The sequence below is a fragment of the Physella acuta genome, unplaced genomic scaffold, assembly GCF_028476545.2.
Source record: "Physella acuta isolate Inbredline_101_S28 unplaced genomic scaffold, ASM2847654v3 ptg000017l, whole genome shotgun sequence".
Classification (NCBI taxonomy): domain Eukaryota; kingdom Metazoa; phylum Mollusca; class Gastropoda; family Physidae; genus Physella; species Physella acuta.
The window spans coordinates 150,724-177,990 of record NW_026731537.1 but is presented as its reverse complement, the minus strand read 5'-3'; the positions used below and the strand labels follow the sequence as shown (position 1 = coordinate 177,990).

The window sequence follows — 27,267 nt, the reverse complement described above, 5'->3', positions numbered from 1 at the left end:
CACGTGATGTTGTAGATTGCCTGTCCCCTGTCCTCATCACGTGATGTTGTAGATTGCCTGCCCTCATCACGTGATGTTGTAGATTGCCTGTCCTCATCACGTGATGTTGTAGATTGCCTGTCCCCTGCCCTCATCACGTGATGTTGTAGATTGCCTGTCCCCTGCCCTCATCACGTGATGTTGTAGATTGCCTGTCCCCATCACGTGATGTTGTAGATTGCCTGTCCCCATCACGTGATGTTGTAGATTGCCTGCCCCCATCACGTGATGTTGTAGATTGCCTGTCCTCATCACGTGATGTTGTAGATTGCCTGCCCTCATCACGTGATGTTGTAGATTGCCTGGGATTGGTTTCAGATAGACGCAGCCCTGGCAGGTGACAGTTATCGTCTGGTGGTCCAAGCTCTCAAGGACCTGCTCCAGTCTAGCAGGTACTGACTGGGTGACTGGATGACTGGATGACTGGATGACTGGGTGACTGGGTGACTGGATGACTGGATGACTGGATGACTGGATGACTGGATGACTGGATGACTGGATGACTGGATGACTGGATGACTGGATGACTGGGTGACTGACTGGATGACTGGATGACTGCATGACTGGATGACTGAATGACTGGATGACTAGTTGACTGGGTGACTGACTGGATGACTGGGTGACTGGGTAACTTTGTTGACTGGATGACTGGGTGACTGGGTGACTGACTGGATGACTGGGTGACTGGATGACTGCATGACTGGATGACTGGATGACTGGGTGACTGGATGACTGGATGACTGCATGATTGGATGACTGGATGATTGGATGACTTGTTGACTGACTGGATGACTGGGTGACTTGGTGATTGGGTGACTCACTGGATGACTGCATGACTGGATGACTGGATGACTGCATGACTGGATGACTGGATGACTTGGTGACTGGATGACTGGGTGACTGGGTGACTGGGTGACTGACTGGATGACTGGGTGACTGGATGACTGCTTGACTGGATGACTGGATGACTGGGTGACTGGGTGACTGACTGGATGACTGGGTGACTGGGTGACTGGATGACTGGGTGACTGGGTGACTGGGTGACTGACTGGATGACTGGGTGACTGGATGACTGGATAACTGCATGACTGGATGACTGGATGACTGGATGACTGGGTGACTGGATGACTGCATGACTGGGTGACTGGGTGACTGGATGACTGGATTACTGAATGATTGGATGACTGGATGATTGGATGACTTTTTGACTGACTGGATGACTGGGTGACTTGGTGACTGGGTGACTGACTGGATGACTGCATGACTGGATGACTGGATGACTGCATGACTGGATGACTGGATGACTGGATGACTGGGTGACTTGGTGACTGGGTGACTGACTCGATGACTGCATGACTGGATGACTGGATGACTGGATGACTGGATGACTGGGTGACTGGGTGACTGGATGACTGGATGACTGGATGACTGCATGATTGGATGACTGGATGATTAGATGACTTGTTAACTGACTGGATGACTGGGTGACTTGGTGACTGGGTGACTGACTAGGCGACTGAATCAGTGGTTGACTGGGTGACTGACTGGGTGACTGACAAGCAGAACGACTTACCGTGCTACATGAATGTCCCAAACTTGTTAGGGTAGAACAGATAGATTCTCACCTATGGATCTTTGTCTTGGAGGGGGGTCATGACAGGGTGGACAAGATAGGGGGATCTGTTTTATCGGCAATGTCGTTTGGGTGGGGCAGTAGATGGGGCCTCAGGTGGGGGAAGTTTATTGTCCTCTGTATGAACAAATAAACACGCACACACATAAACATAAACACACACATGCACACACAAATACACCATCATCTGCTCACTGTAGCATTATGAAATGCACAGCCGTTACGTCACCGAACAGCCGTTACGTCATGTTTCAGACTGACAGAGCTGTACAACAACAGGACGAGAGGAGCCCAGTGCTGGCGACAGCCGGCTGTACCCTGGCTGTACGGTCGTGAGATTAGGGACGCTATCCTAAAGGTAAGGTGGGGGGGGGGTCAGGGACGCTATCCTAAAGGTAAGGGGGGGGGGAGGGGTCAGGTAAACAGCCGGCTGTACCCTGGCTGTACGGTCGTGAGATTAGGGATGCTATCCTAAAGGTAAGGAGGGGGGGGGGGGGTCAGGGACGCTATCCTAAAGGTAAGGGGGGGGGAGGGGTCAGGTAAACAGCCGGCTGTACCCTGGCTGTACGGTCGTGAGATTAGGGACGCTATCCTAAAGGTAAGGGGGGGGGGGTCAGGGAAACAGCCGGCTATAAGGAGGGAGGATCAGGGACGTTATCCTAAAAGTAAGGGGGGGGGGAGACGTTATCCTACAAATACTGTAAGGTTGGGGGTGATCATGACGCTATCCTTAATGTATGGTGGACTTAGGTTACGGTAATAATGGTGAGATGGTGAAAAAAAATGTACTTGGAGCTAACAAAAAGTTGAACTCGAGCTAAACCTAACACCAGACACAAGTAAAGGGCATCACTGGACCTGTCAGGCTGAGCAAGAAAGGTCTGAGGGTGGACACACGACTGGACCTCATGCACCTGCAATACAGGACGCCCCTCAGGAAGGTGGGGGAGTGGGCACAGAAGGACGGCGTGCTCACCAACATGACAAGGCCAAGGCCACTGCTCACCCTGGACTCCAACAGGACTAGGATAGTCACCACTATACTGGTGAGTGGGTCACCACTTTACTGGTGAGTGGGTCACCACTATACTGGTGAGTGGGTCACCACTATACTGGTGAGTGTGTCACCACTATACTGGTGAGTGTGTCACCACTATACTGGTGAGTGTGTCACCACTATACTAGTGAGTGGGTCACCACTATACTGGGGAGTGGGTCACCACTATACTGGTGAGTATGTCACCACTATACTAGTGAGTGTGTCACCACTATACTTGTGAGTGTGTCACCACTATACTGGTGAGTGTGTCACCACTATACTAGTGAGTGGGTCACCACTATACTTGTGAGTGTGTCACCACTATACTGGTGAGTGTGTCACCACTATACTAGTGAGTGTGTCACCACTATACTGGGGAGTGGGTCACTACTATACTGGTGAGTGTGTCACCACTATACTAGTGAATGTGTCACCATTATACTTGTGAGTGTGTCACCACTATACTGGTGAGTGTGTCACCACTATACTAGTGAGTGGGTCACCACTATACTTGTGAGTGTGTCACCACTATACTGGTGAGTGTGTCACCACTATACTAGTGAGTGGGTCACCACTATACTGGGGAGTGGGTCACCACTATACTGGTGAGTGTGTCACCACTATACTAGTGAGTGTGTCACCACTATACTTGTGAGTGTGTCACCACTATACTTGTGAGTGTGTCACCACTATACTGGTGAGTGTGTCACCACTATACTAGTGAGTGTGTCACCACTATACTTGTGAGTGTGTCACCACTATACTGGTGAGTGTGTCACCACTATACTAGTGAGTGGGTCACCACTATACTGGGGAGTGGATCACCACTATACTGGTGAGTGTGTCACCACTATACTAGTGAGTGTGTCACCACTATACTTGTGAGTGTGTCACCACTATACTGGTAAGTGTGTCACCACTATACTAGTGAGTGGGTCACCACTATACTGGTGACTGGGTTACCACTATACTGGTGAGTGTGTCACCACTATACTGGTGAGTGTGTCACCACTATACTAGTGAGTGGGTCACCACTATACTGGTGACTGGGTTACCACTATACTGGTGAGTGGGTCACGACTATACTGGTGAGTGGGTCACCACTCCACTATACTGGTGAGTGTTACAACTGTATTGATGTGTCACCACTGTATTAATGAGTATAAACATTGACCTTATGAACAGCGTGTCACCACTAATGCTGTGAGTTGATGTGTGTCACCATTTCCCAGGAAAACCCATTTTTTATGGAGACCTGCCCAGGGGGTGGCATCCCATGTCACCGAGATGTCAAGTACGAGGGTTACTGCGTGGACTTGCTGGAGGTCAGTGACATTTGTTAGATGACATGTGCTGGATGACATGTGTTGGATGACATGTGTTGGGTGACATTTGTTAGATGACATGTGCTGGATGACATGTGTTGGATGACATGTGTTGGGTGACATTTGTTAGATGACATGTGCAGGATGACATGTGTTGGATGACATGTGTTGGGTGACATTTGTTAGATGACATGTGCTGGATGACATGTGTTGGATGACATGTGTTAGGTGACATTTGTTAGATGACATGTGCTGGATGACATGTGCTGTATGACATGTGTTTGTTGACATGTGTTTGATGACACGTGTTTGATGACATGTGTTGGATGACATGTGTTGGATGACATGTGTTGGATGACATGTGTTGGATGACATGTGTTGGATGACATGTGTTGGATGACATGTGTTGGATGACATGTGTTTGATGGCATGTGTTTGATGACATGTGTTTGATGACATGTGTTGGATGACATGTGCTGGATGACATGTGTTGGATGACATGTGTTTGATGACATGTGTTGGATGACATGTGTTGGATGACATGTGTTTGATGGCATGTGTTTGATGACATGTGTTTGATGACATGTGTTGGATGACATGTGCTGGATGACATGTGTTGGATGACATGTGTTTGATGACATGTGTTGGATGACATGTGTTGGATGACATGTGTTGGATGACATGTGTTGGATGACATGTGTTGGATGACATGTGTTGGATGACATGTGTTGGATGACATGTGTTGGATGACATGTGTTGGATGACATGTGTTGGATGACATTTGTTTGATGACATGTGTTGGATGACATTTGTTTGATGACATTTGTTGGATGACATATGTTGGATGACATGTGTTGGACGTGTTCTATAAAAAGTTCCGGTCACGTGCTGACCTGACCCCTGACTTTGTGTTTCAGAGAATCTCGCGCCACCTGAACTTTGAGTACACCTTCAAGCTGGTGGAGGACAAGAACTACGGCACTCGGCTACCAGATGGCTCCTGGAACGGCATGATTGGTGAACTTCTGAATGGGGTCAGTTCTTGGTTGGGTTGGGGGGGGGGGGGTCAGTTCTTGGTTGGGTTGGGAGGGGGGGGGGGTGGCGGTGTGGGGGGGTCAGTTCTTGGTTGTGTTGGGGGGGGGGGGTCAGTTCTTGGTTGTGTTGGGGGGGTCAGTTCTTGGTTGGGTTGGGTGGGGGGGGGGGTCAGTTCATGGTTGTGTTGGGGGGTCAGTTCTTGGCTGGGTTGGGTGGGGGGGGTCAGTTCTTGGATTGGGTTGGGGGGGCAGTTCTTGGTTCTGTTGGGGGGGTCAGTTCTTGGCTGTCTTGGGTGGGGGGGGGGGGCAAATGTGAGACAGGGTGGGGGGTCAGTTCTTGGTTGTGTTGGGTGGGGGGTCAAATGTGAGACAAGGGAGGACGGGGTCAGTTTCGGCCCTGGGTAGTCACATTTTGTATTTTCGCTAAAATCACAAGCAACGGTTCTTAGTTCCCCCCAGCCCCACCCCAAAACTAAGCTACCTACCCTGCCACCTCTCCCCAGAAAGCGGACATCGCTATAGCCGCACTGACCATCACAGAGGTCCGCGAGAGGTTTGTTGACTTTTCCAAGCCGTTCATGAACCTCGGCACCTCTATCATGATCAAAAAACCGGACAAGGAAAAGGGCGGCGTCTTTTCTTTCAAGGTAATCAACTGCTGTCTCCATGGTAACCATCCAGTGTCAACCGTCTGTCTCCATGGTAACCATCCAATGTTAACTGTATCCATGGTAAACATCCAGTGTCAACTCTCTGTCTCCATGGTAACCATCCAGTGTCAACTGTCTGTCTCCATGGTAACTATCCAACAACTGTCCATTCTGACCATCCAATGTCAACTCCATGTCTGTCCCTATTCTAATCATCGAATATATTTTCCAGAATCCACTTTCTGACGGTGTTTGGGTGTCCATTATCTGCGGTTTTGTCGGGGTCAGCCTGGTGTTGTTCTTTGTTGGGAGGTTCAGCCCGTACGAGTGGGACCCCTCACAGCATGCTAGGGGCGGGGAGCTCAGCAACAAGCCGGCCTTCAACTTGGTCAACACTCTCTGGTTCAGTCTCGGCGCGTTGATGCAGCAAGGGTCAGACATCTACCCCAGGTTAGTGTGACGTCAGACATCTACCCCAGGTTAGTGTGACGTCAGACATCTACCCCAGGTTAGTGTGACGTCAGACATCTACCCCAGGTTAGTGTGACGTCAGACATTTATATATATATATATATATATATATATATATATATATATATATATATATATATATATATATATATATATATATATATATATATATATATATATATATATATATATATATATACATATCTGCTGACATGTATAGGTGTGTATGTGTTGCAGGTCAATATCAGGGCGGATCGTTGGGTCGGCCTGGTGGTTCTTTACCCTCATCATCATCTCCTCCTACACGGCCAACCTGGCAGCTTTCCTGACCATCGAGAGGATGGAGATCCCCATCAACTCGGCCGACGACCTGGCCAGGCAGACGGAGATCAGGTACGGGATCATCGCCAACGGATCGACGGAGGAGTTTTTCAAGGTAATCTCAATCAGATGTCGCTAATCTCCTCAATCAAGATGGCGCTGATCTTCTATACAATTCGACGCTAATCTTTTCTCAGCGCGTCATTTGTTAATTCGTCGAGTCGGCGACGTTTCTTTTAAACGCCCCTTAAAAGTCCGACCCTCCAATGTTGAAGGCCGCTAACCCCCCCCCCCCCCCCACCCCGAACTCTATGTTGCAGGTCATTTAACTCCGCCCCACCCCCCACCCCCCCACATGTTAGAGTTCACTAACCCCCCCCCCCCCCCCCCCCATCCCCCCATGTTGCAGGTTTCCAACGTGACCGTGTACAACAAGATGTGGAGCTTCATGCGAGACGCCGAGCCCTCGGTCTTTGTCAACACCACGCTAGGTGGGGTCAGCCGGGTCAGGGAGTCAAAGGTCAGTAGTGGACAGTCACGCTAGTTCCACCATGACTATTTCATGTATGTGACGTAACGAATGTCCAGTTACTATGACGTGATAAAAACACACGTGACAATGACGTAATCGATGTCACGTGACCCCAGGGCAAGTACGCCTTCCTGCTGGACTCGACCTTCAACGAATACCACAACCAGCGCAAGCCCTGCAACACCATGAAGGTAGGCAGGGACCTAGACGTCAAGGGATACGGGATCGCGACCCCCAGGGGATCAGACCTCAGGTTCGGTGTTTATCTGCTTGCTTGTATCAAGATCGTCGCCATACCACACACATAAAACACATCTAGACACATACAGACACATAGACACAGACACACGTAAAGAACACATACATACCACTAGAAAAGTTATATAGACATTATATAGCCATAAAACCACACATATGTGGACCACATACATACTATATAACAATCATAGACACATAAACATATAGAAAAATTGGTACATCAAGACATAGAAAAAAATCGTCATGCTTGTACAGGTCTCACCTGTACATGTCTCACCTGTATGTCTCACCTTTACCTGTCTCACCTATACATGTCTCACCTATACATGTCTCACCTATACATGTATCACCTTTATATGTATCACCTGTATATGTCTCACCTCTACCTGTCTCACCTGTACATGTCTCACCTGTATGTCTCACCTGTGTCCACAGGGCGGACATCAACATCGTGGTCCTCCAACTGAACGAGATTGGTGAACTCCTCAAGCTCTACCAGAAGTGGTGGTACGACAAGGGGCAGTGTGCGGCAGAGTCCGGCAAGGTGGGTACGACAAGGGTCAGTGTGCGGCAGAGTCCGGCAAGGTGGGTACGACACGGGTCACCGGCAAGGTGGGTACGACAAGGGTCAGTGTGCGGCAGAGTCCGGCAAGGTGGGTATGACACTGGTCACAGGCCGGCAAGGTGGGTACGACACGGGTCACCGGCAAGGTGGGTACGACACGGGTCACAAGCCGGCAAGGTGGGTACGACACGGGTCACCGGCAAGATGGGTACGACAATCGCTGCCAGTAGGAAACACGTCCGTCATTCCTGCCATGTTTTTGAACAAGTGTTTATTTCAGATGTTTTCATTTTTATTTTCTCGTATACGAAGTATATAGGAAGTATTGTAATCGTGCAAATAAAAATCGAGATTTTTACAAATCTCGACGTTTTACACCTCACTGACACGGAAAAACATAATTTTGCAATCTTGTCCTTATGTCTGTGTGTGTGTGTGTGTGCGTGTGTGTCTGTCTGTGTGTAAACACGATAACTTGAGTACCGTTACAGCTAGGTTGATGAAATTTCATATATAAGTATTTTATCAAAATCGTAGATATGTTTCAACTTTTGAGCGATTTCTGATAACCGGAAGTGGTACTTTTTTTACTTTGAATTTTTCAAAAGCCTATAACTTGAGTACTATTTCAGATAGATAAATGAAATTTCACATGTAAGTAAAAGATCTATTTCTCTACCTTCTGTCTAATTTTGAACGGAAGTACTAATTTACGCTATTTCCGATTTCTCAAAAAAACTCACGTAAATTTATAAAGTACTAATAATATCCCGCACTATTATGCACATTTTATTAGGCGTTCACTTAGTGTGCAATTCTTTTTTTTTTACGAGATTCCATTCTATTATAAAAAGTTTAGGTAATTAAAAATGGATTACAAATATTGTCTATGTCCTGAGTTGCCATCCCTCGTAGTTTTATATTAGAATATCCGAGAAAGTTTAGGGGAGATCACTCCCGGTTTATTTTGTTATGTTTGTATGTATGTGTGTGTGTGCATTTGTGTATGTGAACACGATAACTTGAGTACCGTTACAGCTAGGTTGATTAAATTGTCATATATAAGTATTATATCACATTTGTAGTTCTGTAGTTTTCAGCAATTGCCGGTAACCGGAAGTGGAACTTATTCTACTTTCAATTTTTCAAAAGCCTATAAATTGAGTACTGTTTCAGATAGATAAATGGAAATTTCACATATATGTATAAGATCTAATTTTCCGCCTTCTTTCAAATTTTCAGTAATTTTCGTTGACCTAAAGTAGTAGTTTACGCTAATTCCGATTTCACAAAAAACAAAAATGAATTTATACAGTACTAATAATATTCCGCACTATTATACACATATTGTTTGCTATTCACGTGGTTCACAATTTATTTTTCTATTTTAAAAAGTTTAAGTAATTAAAAATTGATTAAAAATCATGTCTATTTCCCGAGTTGCCATCCCAGTAAAAATATTCGAGAAAGTTTAGGGGAGATCACTCCCGCTTTATTTTTATTCGTCATTTTCAACAGCAAATATTCAACTTTTCAACAGCAAATATTCAACTTTTCAACAGCAAATATTCAACTTTTCAACAGCTTGTTTCAGTTTTTGATTATCCTACATGTTTATGTTTGACGATTTCTTTACTTGTAAATCAGAATCCAAAGTTTGTGTCAGTATCAAAGTCAGTGTATACACACACACACACACACACATACACACTCACACACTTTTACAAACTCTCACGTACCTTTCACGTCGCTTTTAAAATCAATCAATTTTATTATTTATTCTAGATTTCCAAACAATATTGAGGAGACAGGGGCATTAATCTCTCCGTTGTTTACTTTTCTTGGGTTCATTCCCCTTGTTTTCTAAAGCGTCTCAAGATTTCCTAAAGAAACCAGATCAGCCTCAACATAGAGAATTGTCATCACACGGACATGGCATTTGTTGACATAGTGGCTAGATTAAATTCACATGGCATTTGATGACATAGTGGCTAGACTAAATTCACATGGCATTTGTTGACATAGTGGCTAGACTAAATTCACATGACATTTGTTGACATAGTGGCTAGACTAAATTCACATGGCATTTGTTGACATAGTGGCTAGATTAAATTCACATGGCATTTGATGACATAGTGGCTAGACTAAATTCAAATGGCATTTGATGACATAGTGGCTAGACTAAATTCACATGGCATTTGTTGACATAGTGGCTAGACTAAATTCACATGGCATTTGATGACATAGTGGCTAGACTAAATTCACATGGCATTTGTTGACATAGTGGCTAGACTAAATTCACATGGCATTTGTTGACATAGTGGCTAGACTAAATTCACATGGTATTTGTTGACATAGTGGCTAGACTAAATTCACATGGCATTTGATGACATAGTGGCTAGACTAAATTCACATGGCATTTGATGACATAGTGGCTAGACTAAATTCACATGGCATTTGATGACATAGTGGCTAGACTAAATTCACATGGCATTTGTTGACATAGTGGCTAGACTAAATTCACATGGCATTTGTTGACATAGTGGCTAGACTAAATTCACATGGCATTTGATGACATAGTTGCTAGACTAAATTCACATGGCATTTGATGACATAGTGGCTAGACTAAATTCACATGGCATTTGTTGACATAGTGGCTAGACTAAATTCACATGGCATTTGATGACATAGTTGCTAGACTAAATTCACATGGCATTTGATGACATAGTTGCTAGACTAAATTCACATGGCATTTGATGACATAGTGGCTAGACTAAATTCACATGGCATTTGATGACATAGAGGCTAGATTAAATTCAAATGGCATTCGATCGACTTTAGGATGACGTGAGATGGCATTTTAATGCCATAAGCATGACATTTGAATGACACACACATGACATCTTACCAGAGTTTCTTTCAGGCATCTCTTCGGAGGGGCTTTGCCCCCCCCCCCCCCTCCCTTTCCCCGAACGAAATGGAATTTATTTGGAAAATATATACTATTAACAGTGTCCGCCGCCGCCCCCCCCCCCCCCCGAAAACTGCAAGTGCCCCCCCCCCCGCCCGTAGAAAAAAGTCTGAAAGAAACACTGCATCTGACAGAATGACTTTTGAAACTTCTCTGTAGGAAAGTACCCCCCGCCCCCCCCCCCCATCTAACTGACAACTAACTTTTGAAATTTCTATGTAGGAGAGTACCCCCCTTCCCCCCCCCCCCCATCCCCCCCCCCCCATCTAACTGCCAGAATGACTTTTGAAACTTCTCTGTAGGAGAGTACCACCAGCGCCCTCTCTCTGAGCAACGTTTCCGGTATCTTCCACATCCTGATTGGTGGCCTCGTTCTCGCCATGCTGACCGCATTCTTCGACTTTCTCATCAAACAGAGGCTCAGGAGGAAGAAAAATATCAAAGTAAGTAGCATGGGTAGAGGACTAACAAAGTCCATGGGTAGAGGACTAACAAAGTCCATGGGTAGAGGACTAACAAAGTCCATGGATAGAGGACTAACAAAGTACATGGGTAGAGGACTAACAAAGTCCATGGATAGAGGACTAACAAAGTACATGGGTAGAGGACTAACAAAGTCCATGGGTAGAGGACTAACAAAGTCCATGGGTAGAGGACTAACAAAGTCCATGGGTAGAGGACTAAGTCCATGGGTAGAGGACTAAGTCCAGGGATATGTAGACCATTTTCGGTTCGTCAACATTGGTTTTATTAATCCCACAAAGTTTAGTTCAAGTCAACATTGGTTTTATTAATCCCAGAAAATTTAGTTCAAGTCAACATTGGTTTTATTAATCCCACAAAGTTTAGTTCAAGTCAACGTTGGTTTTATTAATCCCAGAAAATTTAGTTCAAGTCAACATTGGTTTTATTAATCCCACAAAATTTAGTTCAAGTCAACATTGATTTTATTAATCCCACAAAATTTAGTTCAAGTCAACATTGGTTTTATTAATCCCACAAAGTTTAGTTCAAGTCAACATTGGTTTTATTAATCCCAGAAAATTTAGTTCAAGTCAACATTGGTTTTATTATTCCCACAAAATTTAGTTCAAGTCAACATTGGTTTTATTAATCCCACAAAATTTAGTTCGAGTCAACATTGGTTTTATTAATCCCACAAAGTTGAGTTCAAGTCAACATTGGTTTTATTAATCCCACAAAGTTTAGTTCAAGTCAACATTGGTTTTATTAATCCCACAAAGTTGAGTTCAAGTCAACATTGCTTTTATTAATCCCACAAAGTTTAGTTCAAGTCAACATTGGTTTTATTAATCCCAGAAAGTTGATTTCAAGTCAACATTGGTTTTATTAATTCCACAAAATTTAGTTCGAGTCAACATTGGTTTTATTAATCCCACAAAGTTGAAGTAGTTTGTGGAGCTGATGTAGGTATTTGAGTTTAACTCTAAGCTGATGTAGCTGTTTGAGCTTATCAGTTCAAGGTCTGAGTTAACGTTGAGAGCTAAACAGTTCAAATTTGAGCTTACGTTGAGAGCTAAACAGTTCAAATTTGAGCTAACGTTGGGAGCTTAACACTACGAGTATTAGCTAATGACACATCGAGTCATAGATGAGAAGCTCCATGAAAAATCAATTAAATACTCATTTAATTAAAACTGTAATTAATCCCCAGCATCAAATCTGCCATTATCAGGTGATATTAAAGTTTCATTAATGTTTAATTAATTATGTATTCAACTTTCGCCACGGGGGCCGCTTTTTAATTACAGTAAACCATTTAATGACCCTGCTTAATCAAGCGCAGAACGCCATGAATCTGATACAATCATTCTCTCTCTCTCTCTCCCCCTCTCTCTCTCTCTCTCTCTCTCTCTCTCGATCTCAACACAGTGTCTGGTGATCAAAGGGTGCAATCGCTTATTGCTGACATGTGACATATTCATGTCATCTACATCTGACATGTGTCATCTTAATGTCATCTACATCTGACATCTTCCTGTCAACTGTAATGTGGTAATGAGATGTCACCTGTATCTAATATGTGACATCTTCATGTCTTCTATATCTGGCATGTTTCATCTTCATGTCATCTATATCTGGCATGTTTCATCTTCATGTCATCTATATCTGGCATGTTTCATCTTCATGGCATCTATACCTGACATGTGACATCTTCATGTCAACTGTATTTGTCGTGTGACATCTTTATGTCATCTACATCTGACATGTTTCATCTTCATGTCATCTATATCTGGCATGTTTCATCTTCATGGCATCTATACCTGACATGTGACATCTTCATGTCAACTGTATTTGTCGTGTGACATCTTTATGTCATCTATATCTGACATGTGTCTTCCTGTCATCTATATCTAACATGTGTCATCTTCATGTCATCTATATCTGACATTTGCCATCTTCATGTCATTTACATCTGACATGTGACATCTTCATGTCATCTAAATATAACATGTCATGAAAAAGCGCAAACAGAAAAAGCACAAACAGAAAAAAGCGCACACAGAAAAAAGCGCAAACAGAAAAAAGCGCAAACGGAAAAAAGCGCAAACAGAAAAAAGCACAAACGGAAAAAGGCGCAAACAGAAAAAAGCGCACACAGAAAAAAGCGCAAACTGAAAAAAGCGCAAACGGAAAAAAGCTTTTTTACGTGTGCGCTTTTTTCCGTTGCGCTGTTTGTTTTGCGCTTTTTTCCGTTGCGTTTTTTTCCGTTGCGCTTCTTTCTGGGAACCAAAACTTGAATCGTCTGCAGGTGGTACTGACATGTAAAACTTGAATCGTCTCTAGGTGGTACTCAAGACTTCCGCCAGCCATCTTGACATCGATGATCTGACACAGCGTCACTACCATCGTCCACGTCACCGACGAATGTCTGACGAAAATGGCGATGTGAGTAGCGACTGATTTCCAGTCCATCAGCTGTAGAGTATGAAGGGGGGGGGGCTTGCTATTCTCACAATTCTTACTTAGTTCATCAGCTGTAGAGTATAAGGGGGGGGGGGGCTTGCTATTCTCACAATTCTTACTTAGTTCATCAGCTGTAGAGTATGAGGGGGGGGGGGGCTTGCTATTCTGACAACTCTTACTTAGTTCATCAGCAGTAGAGTATGAGGGGGGGGGCTTGCTATTCTGACAACTCTTACTTAGTTTATCAGCCGTAGAGTATGGGAGGGGGTGGGATTTGCTATTCTCACAATTCTTACTTAGTTCATCAGCCGTAGAGTATGGGAGGGGGTGGGGCTTGCTATTCTCACAATTCTTACTTAGTTCATCACTCAGCCGTAGAGTATGAGAGGGGGTGGGGCTTGCTATTCTCACAATTCTTACTTAGTTCATCAGCTGTAGAGTATGAGGGGGTTGCTATTCTCACAATTTTTCTGCTATCCGCAGTGCCGCTACGCTTCATTGGACACGGCCATTCCGCACGAACTGTCGCAGGAACTAGACCAGCATAAATGCAGACACCGTGATGAAATCTTGTGACGACAGTGTGACGAAATCTTGTGACGACAGTGTGACGAAATCTTGTGACGACAGTGTGACGAAATCTTGTGACGACAGTGTGACGAAATCTTGTGACGACAGTGTGACGAAATCTTGTGACGACAGTGTGACGAAATCTTGTGACGACAGTGTGACAGAATCTTGTGTCTTAAGTGCACGCCGGGTCATCTAAAAATAGCCCTATATACATCGACTATGTGTGTTGCTTACCTCCACAGTAGCGTTCATTTGTTGCTCACAAGTTGAATGATGGTGAAATGAAGTGGTTCACAAGTTGAATGATGGCTGCATTAAGTGGTTTACAATTTGAATGATGGTGAAATGAAGTGGTTCACAAGTTGAATGTCGGTGAAATGAAGTGGTTCACAAGTTGAATGATGGCTGTATTAAGTGGTTCACAAGTTGAATGATTGTGAAATGAAGTGGGTTAAAGCCTAACAGTTTGTTTACTAACATTTATAAATAGCATTCCAAATATTATAACGGGATTTTATATTTGAAGTACCCACTTGATTTATCTGTGAAAGGTCAGCTTAAATGTTCGTGCACTAGGGAATGTCAGCTTTAATGTTAGTGCACTAGAGAATGTCAGCTTTAATGTCAGTGCACCAGAGAATGTCAGCTTAAATGTTAGTGCACTAGAGAATGTCAGCTTTAGTGCACCAGGAAAAACATGAGATGTCACCATCAAAAACCACTGTCAGTATTGAGTGCATCAGCTAACTGTTCGATGATCTGAAAGCGACACCTCAGTAACATTCGATCTCCTTCAAACATGATTGGAAAACAACAAACTCAACATTTTATAATTGCCCTTATCATGATGTCATGATGTCATGACATCATGATGTCATGATGTTTAAAATTTCTACTTGCTGGGACATGTATGTAATCTAAATGATGTTTAAATGTGTATATGTTGGGCTGTACACTGTAACTCATTGTTTTCATTCTTTTAAATATCCACGTGTATAACCTGTCATGTCATTCAACATTCATGTCATTCAACATTCATGTCATTCATATCAACCTACATATCAACTCCCATATTCCATTTCAAACTTCGTATCAACCTACATATCAACCTACATATCAAATTCCATATCAACCCCCATATCAAACTTCGTATCAACCTACATATCAACATCCATGCACAACCTACATGACAATCCACACAACTGTTATGCAATGAATAATTTAACTAACATTTCTTGCCGTAATTGATATTCATATGTCAAGCGAATTCAGTATGAAACATGTTTTACTTTAATATAAAAATTATTTTTTGTAACTACTTCCCTCAGCAAAATGTAAAAACCAGTATATGTATTTGAGATATTGTTGTGATATAAACGACCAATAAATATATTTATTATCCAAGACTTGTCTGTGTGTCAGTCATGTGAACATAAAAAAACTTATCACGTGACTGTGTTTATCAAGTGACGTTTTAGTTCACCATTTACATGGATTTGATCTCCGTACCCTGTGTATATGCCTGCCCCAGGGGCGTAGCGAGGGGAGGGGGGGTGGGGGTGCGGACCGCACCGGGTGACACCATTTAGGGGGGTGACACCAAGGCAAAAAATAGCAAAATATATAGAGAAAAACTCGAGGGGGGGGTGCAAATCGAAAGTTTGAGGGGGGTAGGGGTGCAAATCGAAAACTTGAGGGGGGGGGGTGCAAATCGAAAGTTTGAGGGGGGGGGGTTGCAAATCGAAAATTTGAAACTTTGTCCCTGGGAAGGGTCTCTATGCCTCTGGGGGGGGTGACACCATTAAGTGCCGCACCTGGTGACACCCGACCTCGCTACGCCACTGTGCCTGCCTTCTATATCTGTCTGCCTTCTATATCTGTCTGCCTTCTATATCTGCCTGCCTTCTATATCTGTATGCCTTCTATATCTGTCTGCCTTCTATATCTGTCTGCCTTCTATATCTGTCTGCCATCTATATCTGTCTGACTTCTATATCTGTCTGCCTTGTGTATCTGCCTGCCTTCTATATCTGCCTGCCTTCTATATCTGCCTGCCTTCTATATCTGTCTGCCTTCTATATCTGTCTGCCATCTATATCTGTCTGCCTTCTATATCTGTATGCCTTCTATATCTGTCTGCCTTCTATATCTGTCTGCCTTCTATATATGTCTGCCTTCTATATCTGCCTGCCTTCTATATCTGTCTGCCTTCTATATCTGTCTGCCTTCTATATCTGTATGCCTTCTATATATGTATGCCTTCTATATATGTATGCCCTGTGTATCTGTGTACCTTGTAAATACATTTAAAAAAGTATTTTGTTTCGGTGCTAGGCGGGCAAAGTCTAACTCGTGAATTTTTTAATTGACCCGGATGTTCGTGGAGGGGATGGGGTGGGGGTGGGGACGCGAATGATACGTCTGTCTAATCAAACTTTAATGAGGACAGATGTCTTGTAGACGCAAGAAATCGTCAAATGTAGGCTGTGTTATGTGTCGAAATTTCTGTGACCAATTGAATAGTGTTTGATCAAGTTTGGTTTTCACACACACACACACACACACACACACATAGATATATATATATATATATATATATATATATATATATATATATATATATATATATATATATATATATATATATATATATATGTGTGTGTGTGTGTGTGTGTGAGAGTATGTATATCCCATTGTACTGTAAGTAAAACGAGCTACCCCAGCTCCCCACACACTCACCACTGTCGGCCACCTAACACCACTCTTCTCTCGTGTCCTTAAGGAAAACCGGGGGGTGGGGGAGGAAGCCAGTGAGGGTGGGGGACACAAGCCAGCAAGGAATTATGGGTACACGGGTGAGGGCGTGCCAGCAAAGAAAAAAATCAATGCCTGTCACAAACAGTTAAGCGTTACCCCCTCGCCAATGGGAAATAATATTTGGGCCGTCTAACACTGTCACTGGCACGCGGGGGGGGGGGGGGGGGGGGAGTCAGCTTGTACTTCTCTTTTTGCTCTGGTGTAATCCACCTCCACCTCCACTCCTCCACCTCCACCTCCACACCTCCATTCCTCCATTCCTACCCCAGGGAACACCTCCCCTTCTCCCCCCAAATTTTATCCTCTAAAAGAAAATGGTCAGACATGAATAAAACCAGAATTGTTCGACTATTTGTTGAGTCCACCACTTCCCCCCCCCCCCTCATCAAATCTTATGGCTGTAGTTCTCGTGTGCCCCCCCCCCCTCCCTGTCTGTTAACCTTTGACCCGAGGAGCATTAGCTTAGCTACACTAGTGCTGGAACTAACAAAATCAAATTTGCATCAGATCAAGTCATGACCCCCCCCCCAAACACACACCCTCCCCCACCCACCACCACCCCCAGCCCACATCCTAGTATATAAAAACAAAATGTAAATATTTCGAGTGAAATCAATGTTTTTTTCACACTACTAGTCTTCAACTCACGAGTTGGGAGGGTGTTGGACTGGTGTAGGGAGGTTGTGTTGATCTAGGGAGGGTGTGTTGATCTAGAGAGGGTGTGTTGGACTGGTCTAGGGAGGGTGTGTTGGACTGGTCTAGGGAGGGTGTGTTGGACTGGTCTAGGGAGGTTGTGTTGGTCTGGTCTAGGGAGGGTGTGTTGATCTAGGGTAGGTGTGTTGGACTGGTCTAGGGAGGGTGTGTTGATCTAGGGAGGGTGTGTTGGACTGGTCTAGGGAGGGTGTGTTGATCTAGGGAGGGTGTGTTGATCTAGGGAGGGTGTGTTGGACTGGTCTAGGGAGGGTGTGTTGGTCTGGTCTAGGGAGGGTGTGTTGGTCTGGTCTAGGGAAAATGTGTTGATCTAGGGAGGGTGTGTTGATCTAGGGTAGGTGTGTTGGACTGGTCTAGGGAGGATGTGTTGGACTGGTCTAGGGAGGGTGTGTTGATCTAGGGAGGGTGTGTTGGACTGGTCTAGAGAGGGTGTGTTGGACTGGTCTAGGGAGGGTGTGTTGATCTAGGGAGGGTGTGTTGGACTGGTCTAGGGAGGGTGTGTTGGACTGGTCTAGGGAGGGTGTGTTGATCTAGGGAGGGTGTGTTGATCTAGGGAGGGTGTGTTGGACTGGTCTAGGGAGGATGTGTTGGACTGGTCTAGGGAGGGTGTGTTGATCTAGGGAGGGTGTGTTGGACTGGTGTAGGGAGGTTGTGTTGGACTGGTCTAGGGAGGGTGTGTTGATCTAGGGAGGATGTGTTGGACTGGTCTAGGGAGGGTGTGTTGGACTGGTCTAGGGAGGGTGTGTTGATCTAGGGAGGGTGTGTTGGACTGATCTAGGGAGGGTGTGTTGGACTGGTCTAGGGAGGGTGTGTTGGACTGGTCTAGGGAGGGTGTGTTGGACTGGTCTAGGGAGGGTGTGTTGGACTGGTCTAGGGGGAGGGTGTGTTGGACTGGTCTAGGGAGGGTGTGTTGGACTGGTCTAGGGAGGATGTGTTGGACTGGTCTAGGGAGGGTGTGTTGATCTAGGGAGGGTGTGTTGATCTAGGGAGGGTGTGTTGGACTGGTCTAGGGAGGGTGTGTTGGACTGGTCTAGGGAGGGTGTGTTGGACTGGTGTATGGAGGGTGTGTTGGACTGGTCTAGGGAGGGTGTGTTGGACTGGTCTAGGGAGGGTGTGTTGATCTAGGGAGGGTGTGTTGGACTGGTGTAGGGAGGTTGTGTTGGACTGGTCTAGGGAGGTTGTGTTGGACTGGTCTAGGGAGGGTGTGTTGATCTAGGGAGGTTGTGTTGGACTGGTCTAGGGAGGGTGTGTTGATCTAGGGAGGTTGTGTTGGACTGGTCTAGGGGGGGTGTGTTGGACTGGTCTAGGGAGGGTGTGTTGGACTCGTCTAGGGAGGATGTGTTGGACTGGTCTAGGGAGGGTGTGTTGATCTAGGGAGGGTGTGTTGGACTGGTCTAGGGAGGGTGTGTTGGACTGGTCTAGGGAGGGTGTGTTGATCTAGGGAGGGTGTGTTGATCTAGGGAGGGTGTGTTGATCTAGGGAGGGTGTGTTGGACTGGTCTAGGGAGGGTGTGTTGGACTAGTCTAGGGAGGGTGTGTTGGACTGGTCTAGGGAGGGTGTGTTGGACTGGTCTAGGGAGGGTGTGTTGGACTGGTCTAGGGAGGGTGTGTTGATCTAGGGAGGGTGTGTTGATCTAGGGAGGGTGTGTTGGACTGGTCTAGGGAGGGTGTGTTGGACTGGTCTAGGGAGGGTGTGTTGGACTGGTGTATGGAGGGTGTGTTGGACTGGTCTAGGGAGGGTGTGTTGGACTGGTCTAGGGAGGGTGTGTTGATCTAGGGAGGGTGTGTTGGACTGGTGTAGGGAGGTTGTGTTGGACTGGTCTAGGGAGGTTGTGTTGGACTGGTCTAGGGAGGGTGTGTTGATCTAGGGAGGTTGTGTTGGACTGGTCTAGGGAGGATGTGTTGGACTGGTCTAGGGAGGGTGTGTTGATCTAGGGAGGGTGTGTTGGACTGGTCTAGGGAGGGTGTGTTGGACTGGTCTAGGGAGGGTGTGTTGGACTGGTCTAGGGAGGGTGTGTTGGACTGGTCTAGGGAGGGTGTGTTGGACTGGTCTAGGGAGGGTGTGTTGGACTGGTCTAGGGAGGGTGTGTTGATCTAGGGAGGGTGTGTTGGACTGGTCTAGGGAGGGTGTGTTGGACTGGTCTAGGGAGGGTGTGTTGGACTGGTCTAGGGAGGGTGTGTTGGACTGGTCTAGGGAGGGTGTGTTGGACTGGTCTAGGGAGGGTGTGTTGGACTGGTCTAGGGAGGGTGTGTTGGACTCGTCTAGGGAGGATGTGTTGGACTGGTCTAGGGAGGATGTGTTGGACTGGTCTAGGGAGGGTGTGTTGATCTAGGGAGGGTGTGTTGATCTAGGGAGGGTGTGTTGGACTGGTCTAGGGAGGGTGTGTTGGACTGGTCTAGGGAGGGTGTGTTGGACTGGTCTAGGGAGGGTGTGTTGATCTAGGGAGGGTGTGTTGGACTGGTCTAGGGAGGGTGTGTTGGACTGGTCTAGGGAGGGTGTGTTGATCTAGGGAGGGTGTGTTGATCTAGGGAGGGTGTGTTGGACTGGTCTAGGGAGGATGTGTTGGACTGGTCTAGGGAGGGTGTGTTGATCTAGGGAGGGTGTGTTGGACTGGTGTAGGGAGGTTGTGTTGGACTGGTCTAGGGAGGGTGTGTTGATCTAGGGAGGATGTGTTGGACTGGTCTAGGGAGGGTGTGTTGATCTAGGGAGGGTGTGTTGGACTGGTCTAGGGAGGTTGTGTTGGACTGGTCTAGGGAGGTTGTGTTGGACTGGTCTAGGGAGGGTGTGTTGATCTAGGGAGGTTGTGTTGGACTGGTCTAGGGGGGGTGTGTTGGACTGGTCTAGGGAGGGTGTGTTGGACTGGTCTAGGGGGGGTGTGTTGGACTGGTCTAGGGAGGGTGTGTTGGACTGGTCTAGGGAGGGTGTGTTGGACTGGTCTAGGGAGGGTGTGTTGGACTGGTCTAGGGGGGGTGTGTTGATCTAGGGAGGGTGTGTTGGACTGGTCTAGGGGGGGGGGGGTGTTGGACTGGTCTAGGGAGGGTGTGTTGGACTGGTCTAGGGAGGGTGTGTTGGACTGGTCTAGGGGGGGGGGGGTGTTGGACTGGTCTAGGGAGGGTGTGTTGGACTGGTCTAGGGGGGGGGGTGTTGGACTGGTCTAGGGAGGGTGTGTTGGACTGGTCTAGGGAGGGTGTGTTGGACTGGTCTAGGAATATCAACACACATCAGATGAACACATGTTATATCAACACACTTCAGATGAACACATTTGATATCACAACACATCTGATGTCAATAGCACATATATTAACACACATGTAATCCCGATCCTATCAAATGTAGGGGCACACCATATCCCACGACTAAAGCAAACGCCTCTAACCTTAAAACCTTAGCTACCCACGACTAAAGCAAACGCCTCTAGCCTTAAAACCTTAGCTACCCACGACTAAAGCAAACGCCTCTAGCCTTAAAACCTTAGCTACCCACGACTAAAGCAAACGCCTCTAACCTTAAAACCTTAGCTACCGTCTCATTTCTTTCCAGTGGCGGAACTAGAAAAATTGGGCCACCCCGCAAAAAACATTTTTGGGCCCCCCATATATGTATATATATATATATATATATATATATATATATATATATATATATATATATATATATATATATATATATATATATATATATATATATATATATATATATATAAGGTGCCAGTGGCGAAACTAATATATATATATATATTAATCGTGTATTTATTTTAGACGTTTGCCTTGTTTTCCAGAACAATGGTTATTAAGCGTAAACAATGTCGGCACTTTTATTTCTTGGATCTTAGTTGTTGGAGCGCTAGATTGTCAACACTACCGCCGAGACGAGCCAGCTTAGTTGTTGAGGTGCTATCTATTCGCTTCTTGTAAGGCTAAGAGTGGGATGGGAGGTTTGAGAAAGGAACTTAAAAGGGCCAACAAAGCGCTTTTATCCATCAGTACCGAATGTGGGATGGTCTCAAAAAGCCGTCTTAATATCTAGCGGCCTCTCGCGCAATGGACGTTTTTTCTAAAGAATTTTGCCGACAACAACGTGTGTTTGATTGTAGGAAAAAGAATATACAAGAGCGTGGGATGGTGTCAATAGAATAAAGATAATCCAACCGCAGCTACAGTATTCTTTTTTCAAAACAACCATCAGGTCAAAAATGCAAGAACATTAATTTGTTTTAACTATTAAAAAAGAGTATGGGCGGCTGTGGGCCCCCTAAACGGCGTGGGCCCCCCCGCATTGCGGGGTCTGGCGGCACTGTAGTTCCGCCCCTGTTTCTTTCCTTATTTGTTTGGGTTGTATGTTTATTTTTGCTGGTGGTTTGGGCTGTTTTTTTTTTTTTTTTCAGTTTGAGAGCAGCGTTAATTAATTCTAAGAAAAAACAATGCAGGCTTACCCAAAACATTTACAGCAGCAGTCGTTTTTAATAGCTTTAATTTGGAGCAATATGAGAGAACAAAATGTAAGTAAAGTACACTACGCTCCTAGCTTCTGTGTTGTAAATGACTTAGTCCGCATTGAGAATATATTCTAGAGCAAAACTTGAGTGAATAAACGGGTGAAGAGAATAATCTTTGGGCAATGATCTTTGGGCAATGATCTTTGGGCAATGATCTTTGGGCAATGATCTTTGGGCAATGATCTTTGGGCAATGATCTTTGGGCAATGATCTTTGGGCAATGATCTTGGGCAATGATCTTTGGGCAATGATCAAACAACTGTCGTCAGAACTTGACAAATCCAGAAAGAAATGTTGAGTGAAAGAAATGTTGAGTGAAAGAAATGTTGAGTGAAACAAATGTTGAATGAAAGAAATGTTGAGTGAAAGAAATGTTGAGTGAAGAAATGTTGAGTGAAAGAAATGTTGAGTGAAAGAAATGTTGAGTGAAAGAAATGTTGATTGAAAGAAATGTTGAGTGAAACAAATGTTGAGTGAAACAAATGTTGAGTGAAACAAATGTTGAGTGAAACAAATGTTGAGTGAAACAAATGTTGAGTGAAAGAAATGTTGAGTGAAAGAAATGTTGAGTGAAAGAAATGTTGAGTGAAAGAAATGTTGAGTGAAAGAAATGTTGATTGAAAGAAATGTTGAGTGAAACAAATGTTGAGTGAAAGAAATGTTGAGTGAAACAAATGTTGAGTGAAACAAATGTTGAGTGAAATAAATGTTGAGTGAAACAAATGTTGAGTGAAAGAAATGTTGAGTGAAAGAAATGTTGAGTGAAACAAATGTTGAGTGAAACAAATGTTGAGTGAAACAAATGTTGAGTGAAATAATTGTTGAGTGAAACAAATGTTGAGTGAAACAAATGTTGAGTGAAGCAAATGTTGAGTGAAAGAAATGTTGAGTGAAAGAAATGTTGAGTGAAAGAAATGTTGAGTGAAACAAATGTTGAGTGAAAGAAATGTTGAGTGAAAGAAATGTTGAGTGAAAGAAATGTTGAGTGAAAGAAATGTTGAGTGAAAGAAATGTTGAGTGAAACAAATGTTGAGTGAAACAAATGTTGAGTGAAACAAATGTTGAGTGAAAGAAATGTTGAGTGAAACAAATGTTGAGTGAAACAAATGTTGAGTGAAAGAACTTCTCGAATTTCCCCGCAAAGATTCCGTCAGGTTAGAGCGGCACCAAACGCCCCCCCCCCCCCTCCACAAAAACTGAAGCACCCTAGCGAGCCAACCAATATTTGTCCTAACACGCGAACAGCCCCTCCCCGGGCCACTGCTCTATGTAAGCCCTGATGGAGGGGATTTGGGGGTAAACACAAACTCTCGTCAGCCAGCGATCATCAATTCTATTTTCTTCATTCGTTTTTTGACCCTCAGACAAACAACATTTTATTCCCAACCCAAATATTTTAATAGATTATTGCACACCCGCCTACATCGGCTTGTGCTCATCATTGGAAGAAGTTAGAACCAAATTTTAACTTGCCTCAATTTGTAACCGTCAATCTCAAATCGGAACGCAGTACTGAGAGTATTTTCCTACGTTTGTAAAACTCTAGCCGTCCCGGCCAGGCCCTGCACTAGCCTCTGTGAAAAACTTATCTGTAAAGGACCATGACGTGTGTTTATTATTCAGCATATATGCTATCCGGCATTGCACTGGTTTAGTAAATATATATTACTATCCGAATTTACTCAATCCACAACCTACCAAAACCAAAACACACAAAAAACGCAAACAAAACACAAACACAAACGCAAACCCAAAGAAATAGGCCTACAAACACAAAAAGGAAAGGAAACGCAAATACAAACATGAACGCAAACACAAACAAACAAGCATCAAGGAAATTGTTTCATAAAAAACGTTCTTATAACAAGCTTTTATGTAATAATGCACTAAAAAGTAAAAAATAAATAATACTAAGTAAGTGAGAAGTGCCTGCGATTTCGCTCGGCCGTTTCGATTTAGTCATACTGATGACAGACTGACGACAGAGGAACTGAGTTAAGTAAAAGCTTGTAAAAAGCAAATGCAAACACTAACACAAAAAAAGAAAAAGAATCACAAACGCCAATGTTAACGCAAACACAAACCGAACAACAAACACAAAGAAAACAAGCAAAAAGCAAACACAAACGCAAATACAAACGAAAATACAAACGCAAACACAAGCACAAAGAAAAATACAAATAGAAACACAAACGAAAACATAAATGCAAAAAATAACTCAAAATAATGCAAAAGTAAACGCGAACATAAACAAAAACTTAAATGCAAACATAAACATATAGTGCTTACAGTCTAGTACGGGGTCGCTAAATCGCACCCGGCCGGCGGGACCGCCTGATTCAACTAATAGCACCCTGTCGGGGCACCGGAGGACGCCCGGATTCGATTCAGTTAAAGACTATAGTAAACTTACTTATCCATAGTCTATCGCACTGTTTAAAGAAATTATGCACAATAGCGCTGACAGGATAGTCCAGAACTCATGATTCTAAGATAGTGTGCACTAAATTTGTTCAAATTTCTCAAGTAGTAAGAAAGTTATGACGTTCTAAAAATTAGTTTTTTCCAACACCCTAAAAAGTGCCATGTTTGAGAGGTTATATCTGTAAAAGTATATGTCACAAACACAATCTTTTGAACTCAACACAAACACACATACAGAGAGAACAGATTCAATTTTTTTCGAACCTCAAAAGCAAGTACATCATCTATCTATATATATAATTCTCTTCTGGGATCAGTTAGAAAACAAGCTGCAAGCGCGCCTTTGCAGTCCCCTCTCTTCCTCTCTATCACTATCACTACCACCCCCACCCCACCCCCACATGATCTGGTGAGCGGTGTTCACTCTGTTTACATTTTACAATCACAGAGACGGGTTTGGTGACGGCTATTAGGGACAGATAATTTAGTTTGAAACGATTTTAAACTTAGAGGAGGTAACTAAGAGGAGGCTGCTTTCACGTGGGGGGGGGGGGGGGGTAGTGTCGGTAGCAAATATTTTCAATGGCAGCATTGGTACTGTCGAATTCACAAATTATAAATTACTGAAAAGTAGAAAAAACAACTAAATAGCGGCGTATTATACGCAGCGGGTCGGCTCGTATATATATAATTCTCTTCTGGGAGCCGTTAGAAAACAAGCTGCAAGCGCGCCTTACAGTCCCCTCTCTTCCTCTCTATCGCTACCACCCCACCCCCTCACATGGTCTGGTGAGCTGTGGTTCACGCTGTTTACATTTTACAATTATAGAGACGGGTTTGGTGACGGCTATTAGGGGCAGATAATTTAGTTTGAAACGATTTTAAACTTAGAGGAATTAACTAAGAGGAGGCTGCTTTCACGTTGGGGGGGGGGGGGGGGGGGGGGGTTAGTGTTTTTAAGCAAATATTTTCAGTGGCAGCATTGGTACTGTCGAATTCACAAATTATAAATTACTGAAAAGTAGAAAAAAAACAACTAAATAGCGGCGTATGATACGCAGCGGGTCGGCTCGTTTAAATTAATTGCATTGAAATTGGATTTTCTCACTTCTTGAAAAAATTGAAAAGGTAAGTAAAAAACACAAATTTTGTACATTTTCAAAACATCACCAAAAAATGTCTGATGAAAGAACATACTTGATAAGTATATCAAAATGTAAAGGGACAACGCTTCTTTGAATTTAAGTTACATGTATGCCTATAACAAGTACGTTTGAAACACACGTTTGATCAGAAAAGTGCAGGGGTTCACAATCTGTCGAAAATGTGTCTTTTTTTTTTTAAATTTACAAAAATAAATTCTGACACCTACAGTACATCTGAGTACATAGAAATAAAGGATGATCATAGCTCTTAACACAAAAATACAAACAGAATTTGAAACTTGAGATGAAATCACGACGTCCGGACCTCGCTTGCTTCACCCCTACCCACCCCCACCCCATACTCAGCATTCACACAATCTATAAACATTGTTAAGATACAAATCACTGAACCAGAACCCTCACATACCCCCCCCCCCCCCAATTCAATGCTTTTGTCCCCATGACCCATCCTCTCACTCGACTTTGAAGTTTTCACTAGCACATAGGCCTACTTACTATTTATTTCCACCCTGTATAAACATTGTATATAAATGTTGTTAAAATGGTCTAAACAGAAAATCTATTTAATTTTTACAAGCTTTTATTTAACTCACTTCCTCTGTCTGTCGTATGTCTAGATCGAAACGCCCGAGCGAAAATTTGGACACTTCTGACAGATACGGTTCGTAATTGGTACGTGGGTCAAGACATGAAGACAATGCATTATGACATTAAATTTGACTTAATTGGATGCCTAATTAATTTTTTATGAATTAATTAAAATTTGGACCGAATTAGTAGGCAGTTCTATCCACACGCGTCATCACGGCCGTGTTGGGCGAGGAGCGAGGGGGGGGGGGGGGGGGGGGGGCTCTACGTCAAAAGCGCGTCATCGCGTTCAATAGGCGCGCGATGATTGTTAGTCGGGTCAGCAGTCTAGTTCTTTACCACTAGACTACGCCATCCCATAATATTTTACTGAAACTTTAGCTATAAACTTGACAATGGTTTTTAGTCATGTAACTATTGTAAATAAAACAGGTAAAGAACTGGAAAAAAAATTCATAAAAACCGTTTTAATAACAAGCTTTTATGTAATAATGCACTAAAAAGTAGAAAATAAATTATACACTACTATTTAAATTACTATAAAGAAAAGCGTGGGTCACTTTAGTATCTATTGGATACCTTTACTAATGTTTAGGAAGAGACCCACGCTTTTCTTTATAAACTTTATAAAACTTTAAAAGTATTCAAATAAAAAAAATAAAAAAATAAAAACATACAGAATTGAACTTTATATATTAGAGACACAGATTTTTTAAAATATGAA

The 27,267-nt window shown here is 43.9% G+C and overlaps 1 protein-coding gene across 1 annotated transcript in view; it reads left to right on the top strand.

Annotated features, from left to right (window-relative positions):
- The window catches only part of LOC131937049 (glutamate receptor 2), a 138,545-nt gene extending 124,151 nt beyond the window's left edge, over positions 1-14,394 (top strand). The window contains exons 7-20 of the mRNA XM_059294236.1: positions 358-431; positions 1,928-2,030; positions 2,506-2,718; positions 3,944-4,036; positions 4,954-5,070; positions 5,574-5,717; positions 5,953-6,170; positions 6,429-6,627; positions 6,922-7,032; positions 7,161-7,297; positions 7,738-7,846; positions 11,141-11,281; positions 13,647-13,748; positions 14,250-14,394. Coding sequence (XP_059150219.1) covers positions 358-431; positions 1,928-2,030; positions 2,506-2,718; positions 3,944-4,036; positions 4,954-5,070; positions 5,574-5,717; positions 5,953-6,170; positions 6,429-6,627; positions 6,922-7,032; positions 7,161-7,297; positions 7,738-7,846; positions 11,141-11,281; positions 13,647-13,748; positions 14,250-14,342 — 1,854 coding nt within the window. The 3' untranslated portion in view covers positions 14,343-14,394. The remainder of the gene's footprint in view (positions 1-357; positions 432-1,927; positions 2,031-2,505; positions 2,719-3,943; positions 4,037-4,953; positions 5,071-5,573; positions 5,718-5,952; positions 6,171-6,428; positions 6,628-6,921; positions 7,033-7,160; positions 7,298-7,737; positions 7,847-11,140; positions 11,282-13,646; positions 13,749-14,249) is intronic.
- The last annotated feature ends 12,873 nt before the right edge of the window (positions 14,395-27,267 follow it).